Source organism: Ailuropoda melanoleuca, chromosome 17 (genome assembly GCF_002007445.2).
Source record: "Ailuropoda melanoleuca isolate Jingjing chromosome 17, ASM200744v2, whole genome shotgun sequence".
NCBI classification, from domain to species: domain Eukaryota; kingdom Metazoa; phylum Chordata; class Mammalia; order Carnivora; family Ursidae; genus Ailuropoda; species Ailuropoda melanoleuca.
In genome coordinates this window covers 19,404,135-19,421,052 of record NC_048234.1, presented here as the reverse complement: position 1 = coordinate 19,421,052, position 16,918 = coordinate 19,404,135, and the positions used below count along the sequence as shown (strand labels likewise).

At 35.8% G+C, this 16,918-nt stretch overlaps 1 protein-coding gene across 7 annotated transcripts in view; it reads left to right on the top strand.

The window, feature by feature from the left end:
• Positions 1-16,918, top strand: part of JAK2 (Janus kinase 2) — a 121,794-nt gene that overhangs the window by 79,731 nt on the left and 25,145 nt on the right. For all 7 annotated transcript variants that reach the window (XR_004621760.1, XR_004621761.1, XM_034647148.1 and 4 more), the window contains 4 exons: positions 9,848-10,005; positions 11,792-11,903; positions 13,965-14,151; positions 14,812-14,939. Coding sequence is in view for 5 of the 7 variants with exons in the window: in XM_034647148.1 (XP_034503039.1) it covers positions 9,848-10,005; positions 11,792-11,903; positions 13,965-14,151; positions 14,812-14,939 (585 nt within the window). In the remaining 2 variants the exon portion in view is untranslated. The remainder of the gene's footprint in view (positions 1-9,847; positions 10,006-11,791; positions 11,904-13,964; positions 14,152-14,811; positions 14,940-16,918) is intronic.

The window sequence follows — 16,918 nt, the reverse complement described above, 5'->3', positions numbered from 1 at the left end:
CCCTATCCAGCTCAACTCAGGGGACCGGCTGAAAAAGGGGTCCCCTACTCCTCCGCCATCTTAACCTCCTCGTCAGCCTCCATTTCTAATTCTCTTGCTATTTCCACCACTTCTGCAATTACTTCTTCCCCTGAAGTCTTGAAAACCTCAGTCATCTGTGAAGTTTTAAATCACCTTCTTCCAAACTCCTCCTCATGTTGTTATTTTGACCTCTTCGCATGAACCACAAATGTTCTAATTGGCATCTGGAATGGTGACTCCTTTCTGGAAGGTTTTCAGTTGATGGCCCAGATCTGGCAGAGGAATCACTATCTATGGCAGCAATAGCCTTAAGAAAAGAAATGTGTTTTTTAAATAATAAGACTTAAATATTGAAATGACTCCTGGATGTTGTGTTAGTAGGCATGGAAACATTAATTTCATTGTCCATCTCCAAGACAAGTAGTGAGCAAATGCTATTGGAAAAGTAGCACCGATAGGCATGCTTTTCGTGCAGGGTTGTGACAAACCTTCAATGTGTTTTTTTAAAAAAGGCAATATCTGAGAAATGCAATAAAGTGAAGTGCACTGAAACAGGTTATGCCTTCATTCTGTAAATGTGGTATTTATAAAAGAGTAAGTATTTCTAGAAGAGTTTATCGATGTTTACATGAACATCATGTAGTAACATATAGAACTTCTTTATGGGATGGTATTTGGCTCTTTTTTAAGTCTGCAACAGAGAGAGGTTAAGTAACTCCAAGGTCATAGTGTTAGTTAAGTGATAGGACCTATGTAAACCCAAATGCATGATTTGACAACTTAAGCCCATCATTGTGACAGTGCCCTGTTTGTTAAGTAGTCCTAAAGCTCCTCAAAGTATTACATTTACATTTTGTTAGAATCGCTCTAAAGATTAATTTGGAAAGAATGGACGTTTCTTTACCATATTACATTTTCTATTTAATTTCTCCTTGTATCCAAGTACTATTTTATGTTTTTCAGTAACATGATGCTTTCATTCATATTGATACATCATGTTTCTTCCTAAATTTTATTCATGATATATTATGCTTTTTCTGTTACTTAATATGATTAAGAACCTTTTCTCAATATGTATTTTTCTAACAAATTATTGCTAGATATGAGAAATAAAGTTTTGCTTATTGTTTCCTTTTTCCAGTCTGTTACATGTTAGTTACACTTTTTTAAAAAATCATCTTTTTCCTCTTTACTCTGGCCTTTTTCTTTGTCTTTCTTCTTCTCTTTTTAAAAAAATGTGATAAAATACACTTAAATTTAGTAACTTGATTTAGCTATTCCATTTCTGAGTATATATCCAAAGGAAACAGAATCACTACCTCAGAGAGACATTTGTACCCCCATGTTCATTGCAGCATCCTTGGATGTTAACCAATTTCCTTTTCATTATGTTATGTTAGTCACCATAACACCATACTGTACTTCATTAGTTTTTGATGTAGCATTCCATGATTCATTGTTTGGGTATAACACCCAGTGCTCATTGCAATATGTGCCCTCCTTAATACCCATCGCCAGGCTAACCCATCCCCCTACTCCCCTCCCCTCTGCAACCCTCAGTTTGTTTCTTGGAGTCCATAGTCTCTCATGGTTCGTCTTCCCCTCTGATTTCCCCCTCTTCATTTTTCCCTTCCTTCTCCTAATGTCCTCCATGCTATTCCTTATGTTTCACATAGAAGTGAAACCATATAGTTGTCTTTCTCTGCTTGACTTATTTCACTTAGCATGATCCCCTCTGTTCCATTCATGTCAATGCAAATGGTGGGTATTCATCCTTTCTGATGGCTGAGTAATATTCCATTTTATATATGGACCATATCTTCCTTATCCATTCATCTGTCCAAGGGCATCTCGGCTCTTTCCACAGTTTGGCTATTGTGGACATTGCTGCTATGAACATTGGGGTACATGTGGCCCTTCTTTTCACTACATCTGTATCTTTGGGGTAAATACCCAGTAGTGCAGTTGCTGGGTCATAGGGTAGCCCTATTTTTAACTTTTTAAGGAAACTCAACACTATTTTCCAAAGTGGCTGTACCAACTTGCATTCCCACCAACAGTATAAGGGGGTTCCCCTTTCTCCACAACCTCTCCAACATTCGTTGTTTCTTGCCTTGTCAATTTTTGCCATTCTAATTGGTGGTATCTAAGGTGGTATCTCAATGTGGTTTTGTTTTGTATTTCACTGATGTTGAGTGGTATTGAGCATTTTTTCATGTGTCTTTTAGCCATTCAAAAAGAATGGNTGTGGTTTTGTTTTGTATTTCACTGATGTTGAGTGGTATTGAGCATTTTTTCATGTGTCTTTTAGCCATTCATATGGCTTCTTTGGAGAGCATTCGTGTGTTCACATCTTCTGCCCATTTTTTGACTTATTTGTTTTTTGGGTGTTGAGTTTGACAAGTTCTTTATAGATCTTGGATACCAGCCCTTTATCTGTAATGTCATTTGCAAATATCTTCTCCCATTCCGTGGGTTGCTTCTTTGTTTTGTTGACTGTTTCCTTTGCTGTGCAGAAGCTTTTTATCTTGATGAAGTCCAAAAAGTTCATTTTTGCTTTTGTTTCCCTTGCCTTTGAAAACTGTCATGAAGGAAGTTGCTGTGGCCGATGTTAAAGAGGTTACTGTCTATGCTCTCCTCTAGGATTTTGATGGATTCCTGTCTCACATTGAGGTCTTTCATCCATTTAGAGTTTATCTTTGTGGATGGTGTAAGAGAATGGTTGAGTTTCATTCTTCTGTATATAGCTGTCCAATTTTCCCAGCACCATTTATTGAAAAGACTGTCTTTTTTCCATTGGATATTTTTTCATGCTTTGTTGAAGATTAGTTGACCATAGAGTTGAGAGTCCATATCTGGGCTCTCTGTTCTGTTCCATTGATCTGTGTGTCTGTTTTTGTGCCAGTACCATGCTGTCTTGGTGAACACAGCTTTGTAACATAGCTTGAAATCAGGCAACGTGATGCCTCAGCTTTGTTTTTCTTTTTTAACATTTCCTTGCAGATTTGGGGTCTTTTCTGGTTCCATACAAATTTTAGGATTGTTTGTTCCAGTTCTTTGAAAAATGCCATTGGTATTTTGATTGGGATGGCGTTGAAAGTATAGATTGTTCTGAGCAGCATAGACGTTTTAACAATGTTTATTCTGGGGCGCCTGGGTGGCACAGCAGTTAAGCGTCTGCCTTCGGCTCAGGGCGTGATCCCGGCGTTAGGATCGAGCCCCACATCAGGCTCTTCCGCTATGAGCCTGCTGCTTCCTCTCCCACTCCCCCTGCTTGTGTTCCCTCTCTCACTGGCTGTCTCTATCTCTGTCAAATAAATAAATAAATAAAAATCTTTAAAAAAAAAAAACAACGTTTATTCTTCGATCCTTGAACATGGAATGTTTTTACATCTTTTTGTGTCTTCTTCAATTTCTTTCATAAGTGTTCTGTAGTTTCTAGAGTATAGATCCTTTACCTCTTTGGTTAGGTTTATTCCAAGTTATTTCCTAATTTTTCTTTCTACAGTTACATTGTTAGTGTATAGAAATGCAACTGATTTCTGTGCATTGATTTTGTATCCTGCCACATTTCTGAATTGCTATATGAGTTCTAGTAATTTGGGGTTTTCTACATAAAGTATCATGTCATCTGTGAAGAGAAAGAGTTTGACGACTTCTTTGCCAGTTTGAATACCTTTTATTTCATTTTGTTGTCTGCTGATGCTAGGGCTTCTAGTACTATGTTGAACAATAGTGATGATTGTTGTGTTCCTGACCTTAAGGGAAAAGCTCTCAGCTTTTCCCCATTGAGAATGATATTCACTGTGAGCTTATCATAGATGGTTTTTATGAATTTGAGGAATGTTCCTCTATCCCTTACACTCTGAAGAGTTTTAATCAGGAAAGGATGCTGTATTTTGTCAAATGCTTTTTCTGCATCGAGAGGATCATATGGTTTTTATCTCTTCTCTTTATTAATGTGTTCTATCACATTGATTGATTTGTGAATGTTGAACCACCCTTGCATCCCAGGAATAAATCCCACCTGGTGGTAATGGATAATCTTTTTAAGGTACTGTTGGATCCCGTTAGCTAGGATCTTGTTGAGAATTTTGGCATCCGTATGCATCAGGGATATTGGTCTGTAATTGTCCTTTTTGATGGGGTCTTTTTCTGGTTTTGGGATCAAGGTGATGCTGGCCTCATAGAACAAGTTTGAAGTTTCCCTTCTGTTTCTGTTTTTTGAAACAGCTTCAGGAGAATAGGTGTTATGTCTTCTTTAAATCTTTGGTAGAATTCCCCTGGGAATCCATCAGGCCCTGGACTCTTGTTTTTTTGGAGGTTTTTGATCACTGCTTCAATTTCGTTACTGGTTATTGGTCTATTTGGATTGTCAATTTCTTCTTGTTTCAGTCTTGGTAGTTCATAGGTTTCCAGGAAGGCATCTATTTCTTCAGGTTGCTTAATTTATTAGTATATAGTTGTTTATAATAATTTCTAATAATTGTTTCTATTTCCTTGGTGTTAGTTGTGATCTCTCCCCTTTCATTTATGATTTTATTAATTTGGGTCCTTTCTCTTTTCTTTTGGATAAGTCTGGCCAGAGGTTTATTGATCTTACTAATTCTTTCAAAGAACCAGCTTCTAGTTTTGTCGATCTGCTCTACTGTATTTCTGGTTTCTAATTCATTGAACTCTGCTCTAATCTTTAATATTTCTCTTCTCCTGCTTGGCTTAGGCTTCATTTGTTGTTCTTTCTCCAGTTCTTTAAGGTGTAAAGTTGGCTTGTGTATTTGGGATTTTTCTATTTTTTTGAGTGAGCCTTGGATGGCTGTGTATTTCTCCCTTAGGACCGCCTTTGCAGTATCCCGTAGGTTTTAGACTGATGTGTTCTCATTCTCATTGGTTTCCATGAATTGTTTAAGTTCTTCTTTAATTTCCTGATTGACCCAAACATTCTTAAGCAGGATGATGTTTAGCTTTAAAGTGTTTGGATTTCTTCCAAATTTTTTCTTCTGATTGAGTTCCAGTTTCAAAGCATTGTGGTCTGAGAATATGCGGGGAATAATGTCAGTCTTTTGGTATCGGTTGAGACCTGATTTGTGACCCAGTATGTGATCTTCTCTGGAGAACGTTCCGTGTGCACTAGAGAAGAATGAGTATTCTATTGTTTTAGGGTGGGATGTTCTGTATATATCTACAAAGTCCATCTGGTCCAATGTGTCCTTCAAAGCTCTTGTTTCTTTGTTGATTTTCTGCTTCGATGATCCACCTGTTGCTGAGAGTGGAGTGTTGAGGTCCCCTACTGTTAACGTATTATTATCAATATGTTTCTCTATTTTGGTTAACAGTTGGTTTATGTAGTTGGCTGCTCCCATAATGGGGGCATAGATATTTACAGTTGTTAGATTTTCTTGTTGTATAGCTCCTTTAAGTATGATATAGTGCCCCTCTCCATCTCTTACTATAATCTTTGGTTTAAAATCTAATTTGTCTGATATGAGAATTGCTACCCCAGCTTTCTTTTGAGGTCCGTTGGCATGATAAATAGTTCTCCTTCCACTCACTTTCAATCTGGAGGTGTTTTTAGGTTCAAAATGAGTCTGTTGTAGACAGCATACGGATGGGTCCTGCTTTTTTTTTTTTTTTAATCCAATCTGAAACCCTGTGCCATTTGATGGGAGCATTCAGCCTTTTCACGTTGAGAGTAACTATTGAAAGATAGGAATTTAGTGCCATCATATTGTCTGTAAAGACCCTGTTTCTATAGATTGTTTCTGTAAATTTCTGCTCTATATTACTCTTGGGGTGTTTCTTCTTTTATAGGATCCCCCTTAATATTTCTTGGAGGGCTGATTTGGTGGTCACATATTCTTTCAGTTTCTGCCAGTCCTGGAAGCTCTTTATCTCTCTGTCTGTTCTAAATGACAGCCTTGCTGGATAAAGTATCCTTGTCTGCATATTCTTCTCATTTAGTACCCTGAATATGTCTTGCCAGTCCTTTCTGGCTTGCCAGGTCTCTGTGGACAGGTCTGACATTATTCTGATGTTCCTTCCTCTGTACGTAAGAAATCTCTTCCCCCTAGCCGCTTTCAAGACTGTGTCCTTCGAGCTAAGATTTGCGAGTCATACTATTAATGTTGGGTCATTGGTCTGTTCGCATTGATCTTTGGACACGGATGCTTGTTTCCTTCCCCAGATTAGGGAAGTTGTCAGCTGTAATTTGCTCAGATATATCTTTTAGACCTCTCTCATTCTCCACCCCCTCAGGGATCCCAGTAATTCTGACATTAGAACATTTCATGGCGTCATTAATCTCTCTCAGTTTGATCTCTTGGGCTTTTAATCTTTTTTCCGAAGCCTCTTCAGTTTCCTTCTTTTATATCATCTTATCTTCTAGGTCACTAATTTGTTCTGCCTCATTTACCCTGGCAGTGAGAGTATCCAGTTTAGACTGTATTTCATTCATAGCATTTTTAAGTTTGGCCTGATTAGCTCTCATTTCTGCCCTATATTGTCTATATTGTCAATTCTATATTGTCGCTAATATTTTTCTCAACCCTAGATATCAACTTTATAATTGTTACTCTGAAGTCCACTTCTGACATCTTGCTTATATCCATATCCATTAGGTCTGTGGTAGAGGCCACAGGCTCTGATTCTTTTCTTTGTTGGGGGTTCCTCTTAATAGTCGTTCTTGTTGAGGGGTGGTTGAGGGAATGTACAGTGCCCAAAGTATTAACCACAACCCAAAACCCTGTTTTATAGGGACCTTAGGGTTGTTGTCCTCTTTTTTTTTCCAGCCTGTCTTCCGGAGGAGGGGCCTGTTGCACTGTTACTCAGGCAACCCTCCTTGGGCAGAGGTGCCCTGCCCCCTGTCAGGGGTGAGGGGTGGGGGGTGGGTGGGTTCTGTGAAAACCGGTTTTTTGGGGCTTTTGTTCTCTGGCAGCTTTCCCTGGCAGCTTTCCACACCTCTTCCAAGAGTCGGAGCAGAAGTGGCTGCATCCAAACCTCTGTCTCAGAGCAGAGAAATCGCAGTCTGCTCTTCACTGAGCTCTCTAGGCTACACTGTCTCCCATTTCTGTCTGTGCTCCTAAAAACCACAGTCTCCCAGGTGGTGCGCCCCACAGCAACATTCTCAGAGGTGGAACCCTGGGCTGGGCACATCTCTGCCCTTTGTGCTTCTAAAACCGTGAGCCACCCTGGTTCAGGCGCACGCACCCACAGCTCCTGGATCCTGTCTGGGGGCTGCACTAAAGTCCTTTCCCCACCGCCGTGGGTCTGACAGTCTGTGCCTGTCCCCAGCGTGGGACGCTTTTGCGCTCTGGTGTTATATCACCTTCCTGGGACCAGCTTATGGCGGCTCCCTCCCCCTTCTGTTTATCTTCGGATATCTGCGTGCAGAATCACTGCTCCCCGCTTCATACCTTGAGACCATTGGAGATATTCTGTTTATAGAGATCCAGATGTATATTCTTACATCTCAGGCTGATTTTGTGGGTGTTCAGAATGGTTTAGTAGATATCCAGCTAAATTCAGGGGACTGCTTGAAATAGGGTCCCCTACTCCTCTGCCATCTTTTCCATCTTGGATATTACCAGTTTTTAAATATTTTACCAAACTGATGGGACAGAAATTGCTATCCTGTGTTATATTTCATTTCCTTAATTAGCAACTGAGATAGAGAAATTTCTCATGTGTTTACAAACCAGCTGTTTGTATCTCTCCCCTGTGGATTGTCTTTTCATATCCTTTGACTAATTTTCTTTTCTGTTTTTAATTGATTTATAGCTTTTTTTCTCAATAGATATTGAATATTAATCCTTTGATGTACAGATTTATAATTCCCCAGTCTTTTAACATTGTTTATCTTTTTTAGTACCTATTTAAAAAAAAATTTTTTTTTGAGAGAGAGTAGAGAGAGAAGGAGAGCTTGAGTAGGGGTGGGGAGGGGCAGAGGGAGAGTGTGGAGCTGGACATGGGGCTCAGTCTCACAACCCTGAGGTCATGTCCTGAGCCAAAATCTAGAGTTGGACCCTTAACCAACTGAGCCACCCAAGTGTGTGTTCTGCTGCATCACACACTTCTCTCGTTATGCTTTTTGGTATAAGACTGTATTCTGTGTTCTCATTATGACTAAATATTGTTCATTGCTGAGGCAAGTAGTATTCTGTAATCACATTTCCATTCTTGTGCAAGTTTTTGTTTTTCTGGGGGTTAATCATTACCTCAACTTTTTTTCCTTTGTATCTATCTTTTCTCTGTATCTTGTTCCATTCCCTGTAAGAACTCTGCAAAGTAGCTCACTTCCCAACACATCCTTTCACATAGTCAAACATTATATCACTTCTGTTTCTTTCCCGGAAAAGTCCCTTCTTGATCACTGGTTTTGCTATCTCATCTGGACTGGAAGCTCTTTAGACCATGCACAGCTGTAATCCTTGGGCTTCCTTCTCTTATCATCCTGGGAATTATCTTGTCTCTCTTTTCTTGAACTCCTGGTTTTCTGACTCTCTTATTTGTCTTGTTTTTCTGCCAGTACCTGTTGGTATTTTTGTTGGGATTGTGACAAATTAGAAAATTAATTTAGGGCGGATTTTTACAACTTTATGATGTTGAATTTTCCTATCCAAGAACATGGTAAATCTCTGTATTCAAATAAAAAGTTGCATTTTAACGATAGTGTTTTGAAGTTTTTCTAAAAATGATTTTGCACATTTTTTAGTGAAGTTTAATCCTAGATACTACTTGTGTGTGTGTGTGCTGGTTTAAATGAGGCTATTTTTTTTTCATTATATAGTCTAATTGACTATTTTTTATGTACATGGAAACTGTTTTTTGTATCCTGCTATCTTGATGAATTATCTTTGTGTTGTAGTAGTTTTATAGTTGTCTTCTTTTGGGTTCCTCAAGTATACAGTCATATAATCTGCAAATTGAGATAGTTTTACCTCCTTGTTTCCAATTTCTAGTCTTATATTTCTTTCTGTGGCCTAATTATGTTAATTAAATACAATGCAATGTATTATTAAGTACTGGGCTTTCTATCTTATTCCTGATTTTTAGGAGAAGTTGCTTCTTCTGTTAAATAAGGTGTTTTTCCATTAAATTAGATGTTGCATTTTAGACTGAATATAGGCTCACTTATGTATGTAGGATACAATCATAACATACCTATATATGATTTTGGTTTATGCTATATACCTTTGAACTTATAAGATGCATGTTTTAACCTTAGCAATGTATAGTTCATATGTAAAAATAAATGCTCATTATTTCTAATTAGGGCCAACTTTTATATCAGATTAGATAGACTTCTAATTGATATGATTGACATATTTGTCTAGTAGGGTTATTGGGAAATACAGTTCAATCGTGGATGAAAAGTAAACTGGAAAGATGTGATAAGCCCATATTTGAGAGGGTTTTAAATATCATACACAAGAATTTATAATTCAGATTGGGTAGTTGGAAACCATAAAAGACATTTGAGCAATTTGGAAGAAAATTAATTTAGGGGAATTAATCTAACAACATGAAGTGAAGAGAATTTTCAGTATGTAACATGCAGTTGACTTTTTATTTTTTTTATTTTTTAAAGATTTTTTTAAAAATTTATTTATTTGACAGAGATAGACAGCCAGCAAGAGAGGGAACACAAGCAGGGGGAGTGGGAGAGGAAGAAGCAGGTTCCCAGCGGAGGAGCCCGATGTGGGACTTGATCCTGGAACGCCGGAATCACGCCCTGAGCCGAAGGCAGATGCCTAACGACTGCGCTACCCAGACGCCCTGCAGTTGACTTTTTAAATGATACTTATTATTTCCTTTTCTTTTCTCTGTTTAGGAAATTGAACTTAGCTCATTAAGAGAAGCTTTGTCCTTTGTGTCATTAATTGATGGCTATTATAGATTAACCGCAGATGCACATCATTACCTCTGTAAAGAAGTAGCACCTCCAATGGTCCTTGAAAATATACAAAGCAACTGTCATGGCCCAATTTTGTGAGTAATACCGACTTTAAAAGTAAATTTTTAAAAAAGTCAATGAGATATTGACAAAAAGAATTTTATATAGTGAAATGATACACGTAAGTTTAGGAGTTGAGGAACAAAATACTACCTTAATGTGACTGAAATTTCTTTTTTTTTTTTTTAAACAAAAGTCAATCAGTTTACATAATAAGTAGAATTATTTAGGATATCATTTGCAATCTGTATCCCAATCTATAATACTTCTGAATTGTACAGTCTGACATTTTGTTGCCTCGGTGCATTTAAGTAATTCTCAGGTGTTAATTTTTTTTTAAAAATCCTCAATTTATATTTCATTAATTTTGAAATACTGCAGAGGAACCGCAATGCAAAATTTGATAACCATTATTATTTTTGGATAATCCAGCTCCTTCTACTCAAAGCTTTGAATACAAGATGTATATGATATCCCTATTTCTAAGACTAATCTTGTGTAGTACTTTCTGCAATGATGAAAATGAAGATCTTCTATTTCTCTGCTGTGTAATACAGTAGCCACTAGTGTAACTGAGGAAATGAATTTTAATTTATTTTATTTATTTATCAATTTTTTTTTAAGTAGGCTCCATGCTGGGCGAGGCTTGAACTCACAACCCTGAGATCAAGACTGAGCTTAAATCAGGAGTCAGACGCTTAACTGACTAAGCCACCCACGTTCCCTGAGGAACTGGATTTTTAAATTTAATTTAGTAACTTTGTATTTAAATAGCAACCTGTGGCTACTAGCTACCATACAGATCTGCACAGTTGTAGACCTTTACTTTAATACTGGATAAAGCCAACTATCGTGCATAATGTCTGTTTTGCCCAAGTCCTAGTTATCTCTCAGCCAGTATATACTTAGCGATTGGCACCAGGCTTGAAAGCCTTGAGCAGAAGAAGTAGTCTGGGTTTGTAGGCCTTAACCTACCCTTAATTAAATATTTGCAGAAACATATCCTGACTGATGTTTAAGACTTGATTCTGTCTATACCTCTTACCTGTTTAATAATAAGTATTGTTATTAAAAAGTTATACTACTTGAACATTCTATAACTTAGGTGTTTAGTATTTAAAAACTCCTACTATTCATTCATTCATGTGTTATTTATCCATCCACCAAGCATTCTTTCATTTATTGAACATTTACTGGGTACCTAATATGTTATGCTGGTTTATGTATAAGAAATACAGTGATGAATGAAACGGATTTTTCCTGCTTTCATATAGATTACATTTTGACTTTTATTTCAAGATGTTCAACTTCAATAAAACAAATTGCACATTTTGAAAATCAGTAGTCTTTGTCACTTGCCATAGGTCTTCTATTACACTTTGGCATTATATTAAATGTTAAAATAATGTATATAAATTTTTATATTAGTAATTCACATGGTAGAAGAGACATAGTGTTTTACAATATATTGCTTGCATAGTTAAATGAGGTTTTATGGGAGTGAGTATGGTTTTTAAAATACTAAATTTTTAATTAGAAGGCAGAAAATAAAAATGAATGAAATGTTCTTAGTGATTTTGTGTGTCGTATTAATACCTTTTATTTGTTTTTAAAATCCATTGAATTGGTTTGAACTTATTGCAAAATAGCTTGGTGCTGCAATGTTTGTCCTTGTAAGATAACTGATAAACAATATTAAGTAGAGGAAACATAAAAATTCTGAGACTTCTAGATCTGACTTTTGATCTCTTAGATGACATTTTGGTCTTAAAAGGTCATGGCACTTGCACATTATCATTCAAATTACTTCTTTGCCTTTAGAATGGATTTCGCCATCAGTAAACTAAAGAAAGCAGGTAATCAGACTGGACTCTATGTACTTCGATGCAGTCCTAAGGACTTTAATAAGTATTTTCTGACTTTTGCTGTCGAGGTTAGTATTTCACATTAATAGTAACATCTTTTTTTCTTTTAATTTTATTTCCCATTCCACTCCCCTCCTCTGGCAAGGGTAACATCTTTATTTAGTCTGTAATTTCCTCTTCATATTGATCTACCATTGTGTCTTTTTTAATACTCAGAGTTACAACTCTGGATATGGTAACTAGCATAATAATGCTTAGTTTACCTCAGGGATTCTGTATCAATAAACAAGATATAATTTCTAGGATTTATATAAAAATATGAAATTATTTATAATATCTTTATTTGGATTTTTTTTTTTTATATTTGGATGTTACTATTTTTTCAAGTCTCTTCAAGTCTCTTTTTACAAAAATGGAGATCTTTACCAAAACACATAGAGTTAAATGAATCAAAAGCAAATTTTGCTTTGACTGGTGATGGTTACAGGATTAGGGTGAAATAGGTCAATAACAAACATAGCACTTTTAACTAGTGGTTTTCCAGTAGTAATAATGCTCTACATTGTGTATATTTTAAGGATAAAGCTACAATAAAACCACACTATTGATACAGATAATTTTGGATCTTGTCTAAAACTGTTTATTACCCAAAATATTTAAAAAGATACTATCACTTATAAGGCAATTTCATGGTATAAATCTTGAGAAACTTTATAGCAGCTTCCAAAATTTATCTTACTCTTCAAAAGTATGGAAAGTAAGGATTTGGTTATTCAATTATTTTAATTTTTAGAAAATTCTTTCATATTAGCATATAGAGTAGATTAATTGTCCATAAATACGTAAGGTAGGTTACTCAATACATTGAGCACTGTATAATACTAATAATCTATCCTAATTTCATTGTATCTTTTTACTGTAATATATAATAGTCCATTATATTCAGTTATCAATTCAAAATGTATTTTTTTATGTTTACTATATTTGCTCAGCCTAATATGAGGGCTGTTATATTAAAGAGTATATGATACAACCCTGCTTTAAGAAATGTATCTTTTGGAAAAAATAGGAAGATATACCTAAAAAGTATTAAATTGATCATTGTAATTATTCATTATAGACAAATGTAGACAATAATAGGGTTACCAGTAAGAAAGTGCTTTATTTTTTTTTAAGATTTTATTTATTTATTTGAGACAGAGAGAGAGAGGGAGAAGCAGGGAGCCTGATGCGGGATTCCATCCCAGGACCCTGAGATCATGACCTGAGCTGCCACTTAACCAACTGAGCCAACTAGGCGTCCCGGCAAGCACTTTTAGGGTGGGAAGGACTTATTTTATAAATGGTTCCAAGGAGGTTGAATATACTAATAAGCTCAAAAAATAGATGAAGAAGTTCATAGTATAGTACATAAAACAAACATTGAAAAGCTGAAGAATATTAAAATCACCATATGAGAGGTAACTGTGCAGATACAGTAGTGACACAATGATTGGGTAATCACCTTTGCTTTTGAGATGGTTGTTAAGAAGGGTTGTTAAGAAGGACCTCACAGAAAAGATGGTACTTGAACTGAGTGTTAAGAAATGTCTAAAAGTCCATTGCTCAGAAGGAGAGAATGTATATTCATAGGTAGAGAGTTAGCGTGTACATTTATCAAGGCATGAAACAACAAGGCATTTGCTTGAAAATTTTAAAGTCACTTAGTATACTTAGAACATAGGTTGTATGTTGGCACTGGCAGAAAGTTAAGTTGGAGATGGATGGAATCAGAAGCCAGCTCATGGAAGGCCTCATGTTCTAAAATAGTTTTAGATTTTATCATGTAAATGATGAAAAACTGTTAAAGATGGTATTACTATTGTTAATTATCATTGCTTTCTTACTGGCTTTTTAAGAAAATCAACTGTTAAGCCATTTATGGTAGGGTACGTAACTATAATCAGATCAGATACCTTTTTGAGGAACCGGGCACTCCTATCACCCTATACCAGTACTGTGTTAGGATTCACAGCTCAAATGTCTAAATGTTCTCTTGGCTGGTTTTATGATAACATTTTTGTCACAGTAATTACTGTTTTGACCATTGTAATTTTGCCCTCTGTCTCTTTATAATTAAACTTATATAGCGAGAAAATGTCATTGAATATAAGCACTGTTTGATTACAAAAAATGAGAATGGAGAATACAACCTCAGTGGGACCAAGAAGAACTTCAGTAATCTTAAAGATCTTTTGAATTGCTACCAAATGGAAACTGTTCGCTCAGACAGTATAATTTTCCAGTTTACTAAATGCTGTCCCCCAAAGTTGAAAGGTAAAATAATTTTCTTGTTAGTTGTAAAATACTGGTCATGGATTGTGTATATGGTAGAAGGCATCTTCAGTATTATTGATGTCAAAGGAAATATAAAAGAAGCAGCTCCAAAAACCAAATTTTGTCTCATTCTCTTATATAAGCATTGTCAGATAGGATTGTTCGGTTTGATTTAGGTTGTCTAGACATGACCTGAAATTCTATAATTTTGAAATGGCATCTAAGAAATGGTAACTGCGGGGTATAAAATCCATCACTTACTTATTGAACTGATAGACTCCACTACCAAATTCTCATATGTTGTTCTAAGTAAAAACTTTCATACTCTTTTAGAATTTTAATTTCTATAGTTTTAAAATAAAGATAGTAAGATTGGAAATCCCTTGAAGTAACAGGTTTATTAAAAATTATTATTAAGTTATTCATGAAAAATTGTATTAGTTAAGGGAATCATTACAATTTTTAATGTTTGAAATAACTGGTTAAAATACATCAAAGTGCAATGAGTAAATTCCTAAAATAAATTTATTAAAAAAATTAACAATAAGTTGTTAAGTGTTTTTTATATATAGAACACATTTTTTTATTCCTTTGGAGCAGTTTATATCCTCAATGCGTTTTGGTTATATACATTTTTTCATTGTTTTTTTTTTTAAACAGATAAATCAAACCTTCTAGTCTTCAGAACCAATGGTATTTCTGATGTTCCAACATCACCGACATTACAGAGGCATAATAATGTGAACCAAATGGTGTTTCACAAAATCAGAAATGAAGATTTGATGTTTGTAAGTCATTAGATGCTAATTATCATCTTTTTTGTCCTTTTAAAGCAACTCTTTTCTTAATTTCCTATCCCACATTGCATTCACGTGACATTTAGAATTATTCTGTTATGACCTATAAATTCAAAAATTTATTTCGGTTTAAATATTTTTATTTCTTGTGTAAGTGTGATTATCAAACGAGTTAGAAATTAACAAAACTAATTATTTTAAGAATGGAATTTTATTCTCTCTTTAAAAATTTAAAAATATTCCTTTATGAATCTTAAGTTAAAAATTAAAAATCTTCGTCTACAAAAGACCTGTGTCTTAATTCTTTTTTTTGTTGTTGTTGCGATGATTTATTTTATTTTTTTAAATTTAATTTAATTTTTTTTGATGTAAAGTTCAATGATTCATTAGTTGGGTATAACACCCAGTGCACCATGCAATACATGCCCTCCTTACTACCCATCACCAGCCTATCCCATTCCCCCAACCCCCCTCCCCTCTGAAGCCCTCAGTTTGTTTCTCAGAGTCCATAGTCTCTCATGCTTCATTCTGAAGTTCTCAGGAAAGTAAGGGAAATGCAAGGGGTTAAAAATAAAGAAGGAACTGACAACAAAGAGTACATAAGAGCTGATGTTCAGGCTGCAGGACGATGTCCGGGGGTCGGGATTAGTTTCACTGATCGAGGGAATTAAGATCTAAAAGCAACACAAAGAAGAGCCAAGCCTTAAGACCTGCACAAGACCAGGAGTTAAAAGTGAGACCATCTCTTTTAACCCTCAAGTAAACGCATCCTCAGTGAAACAACATGGATTCTGAAAAATTGACCCACTAGAAAAAGAAGGAGTGTTGTCTGTTTTAGTTGGGCTCTTGGCAAAAAGTCCCTCCTGAGAATTTGTAACTGTAATCTTTTCAGTTTAGATTTCTTTATACCATCTGCATAGTCTGAAAAACCCTAAGCCAGTCAATTAAAATAAAAAGTGGTGTTCTCCTAGTAGTACCCTGTGATGCTTGGAAGAAGCAAATACAAAATCTTTTTGGAAGAACTTACTCTTGACCTGGGTCATCCCAGATCCCCTCAGATAAACTACTCTAAACATGAGCTTTTAGTCAAAAATTTTAAAACATTCAGGGAAATAACTCAGGATTAAATTAAGCAAGAGTCAGCAGACCAACAAACATCAAAATGAGACCTCCAAGAACTTCATAAAACAGACTTTTCAAATTGACATATATATGTTTAAATACATATATATGTACAACATATATGAATATGTGTTTAAAGATACAAATGGAGTTGAAAACGTGGAAGAGAATCAAGATATTATAAAAAAGACCAGAACAATTTGGAGGAAGAAAGTATAGAAATGAAAAAATATGCTCATTGACATTAAAACAAAATAGGTTAGAAGGCAGATTACTCATGGTTGAAGGGAGAATTAGTGAATTGCAAAATAGATCTGAAAATTATTCAGATGCAGCAGATAGGGAGGAAGAAATGGAAATTATGAAAGAGAGACTAAGGGACATGGAGAGGGGAATGAGAAAGACCAAATGATGTCTGAGTCAAATAAGGGAACAGTAGATAATTATACAGAATTATGAAGACAGGCATCCTAACGTGAGTAACAGCAAAGAAGGAGTTGCTCCATGACCTAATATCACACAACTAGAAACAATAGAGCTTCAGTTTGAACACGGGCAGCCCCGCTTCAGAGTGCAGTCTTTCAACAATTATTTTGTTTAAGGATGTGCAAGAAATACTAGTAATAGTAGTAAAGACCAACACTTACCGAGCATTTACTATGTGTCCTCAACTGTACTCAGTGCTTTCATGTATTCGTTCATTTATTGTTCATAACAATAATAGGGAAAAATGATTACCCCTGTTCCTCAGATGAGGACACCAGGACAGCTGCAGCAGAGAGAGGTACAGTAGCCTGTCCAAGGTCACACAGCTAGCAAGTGGGGTAAGGACCAGTCTCCATTGTACT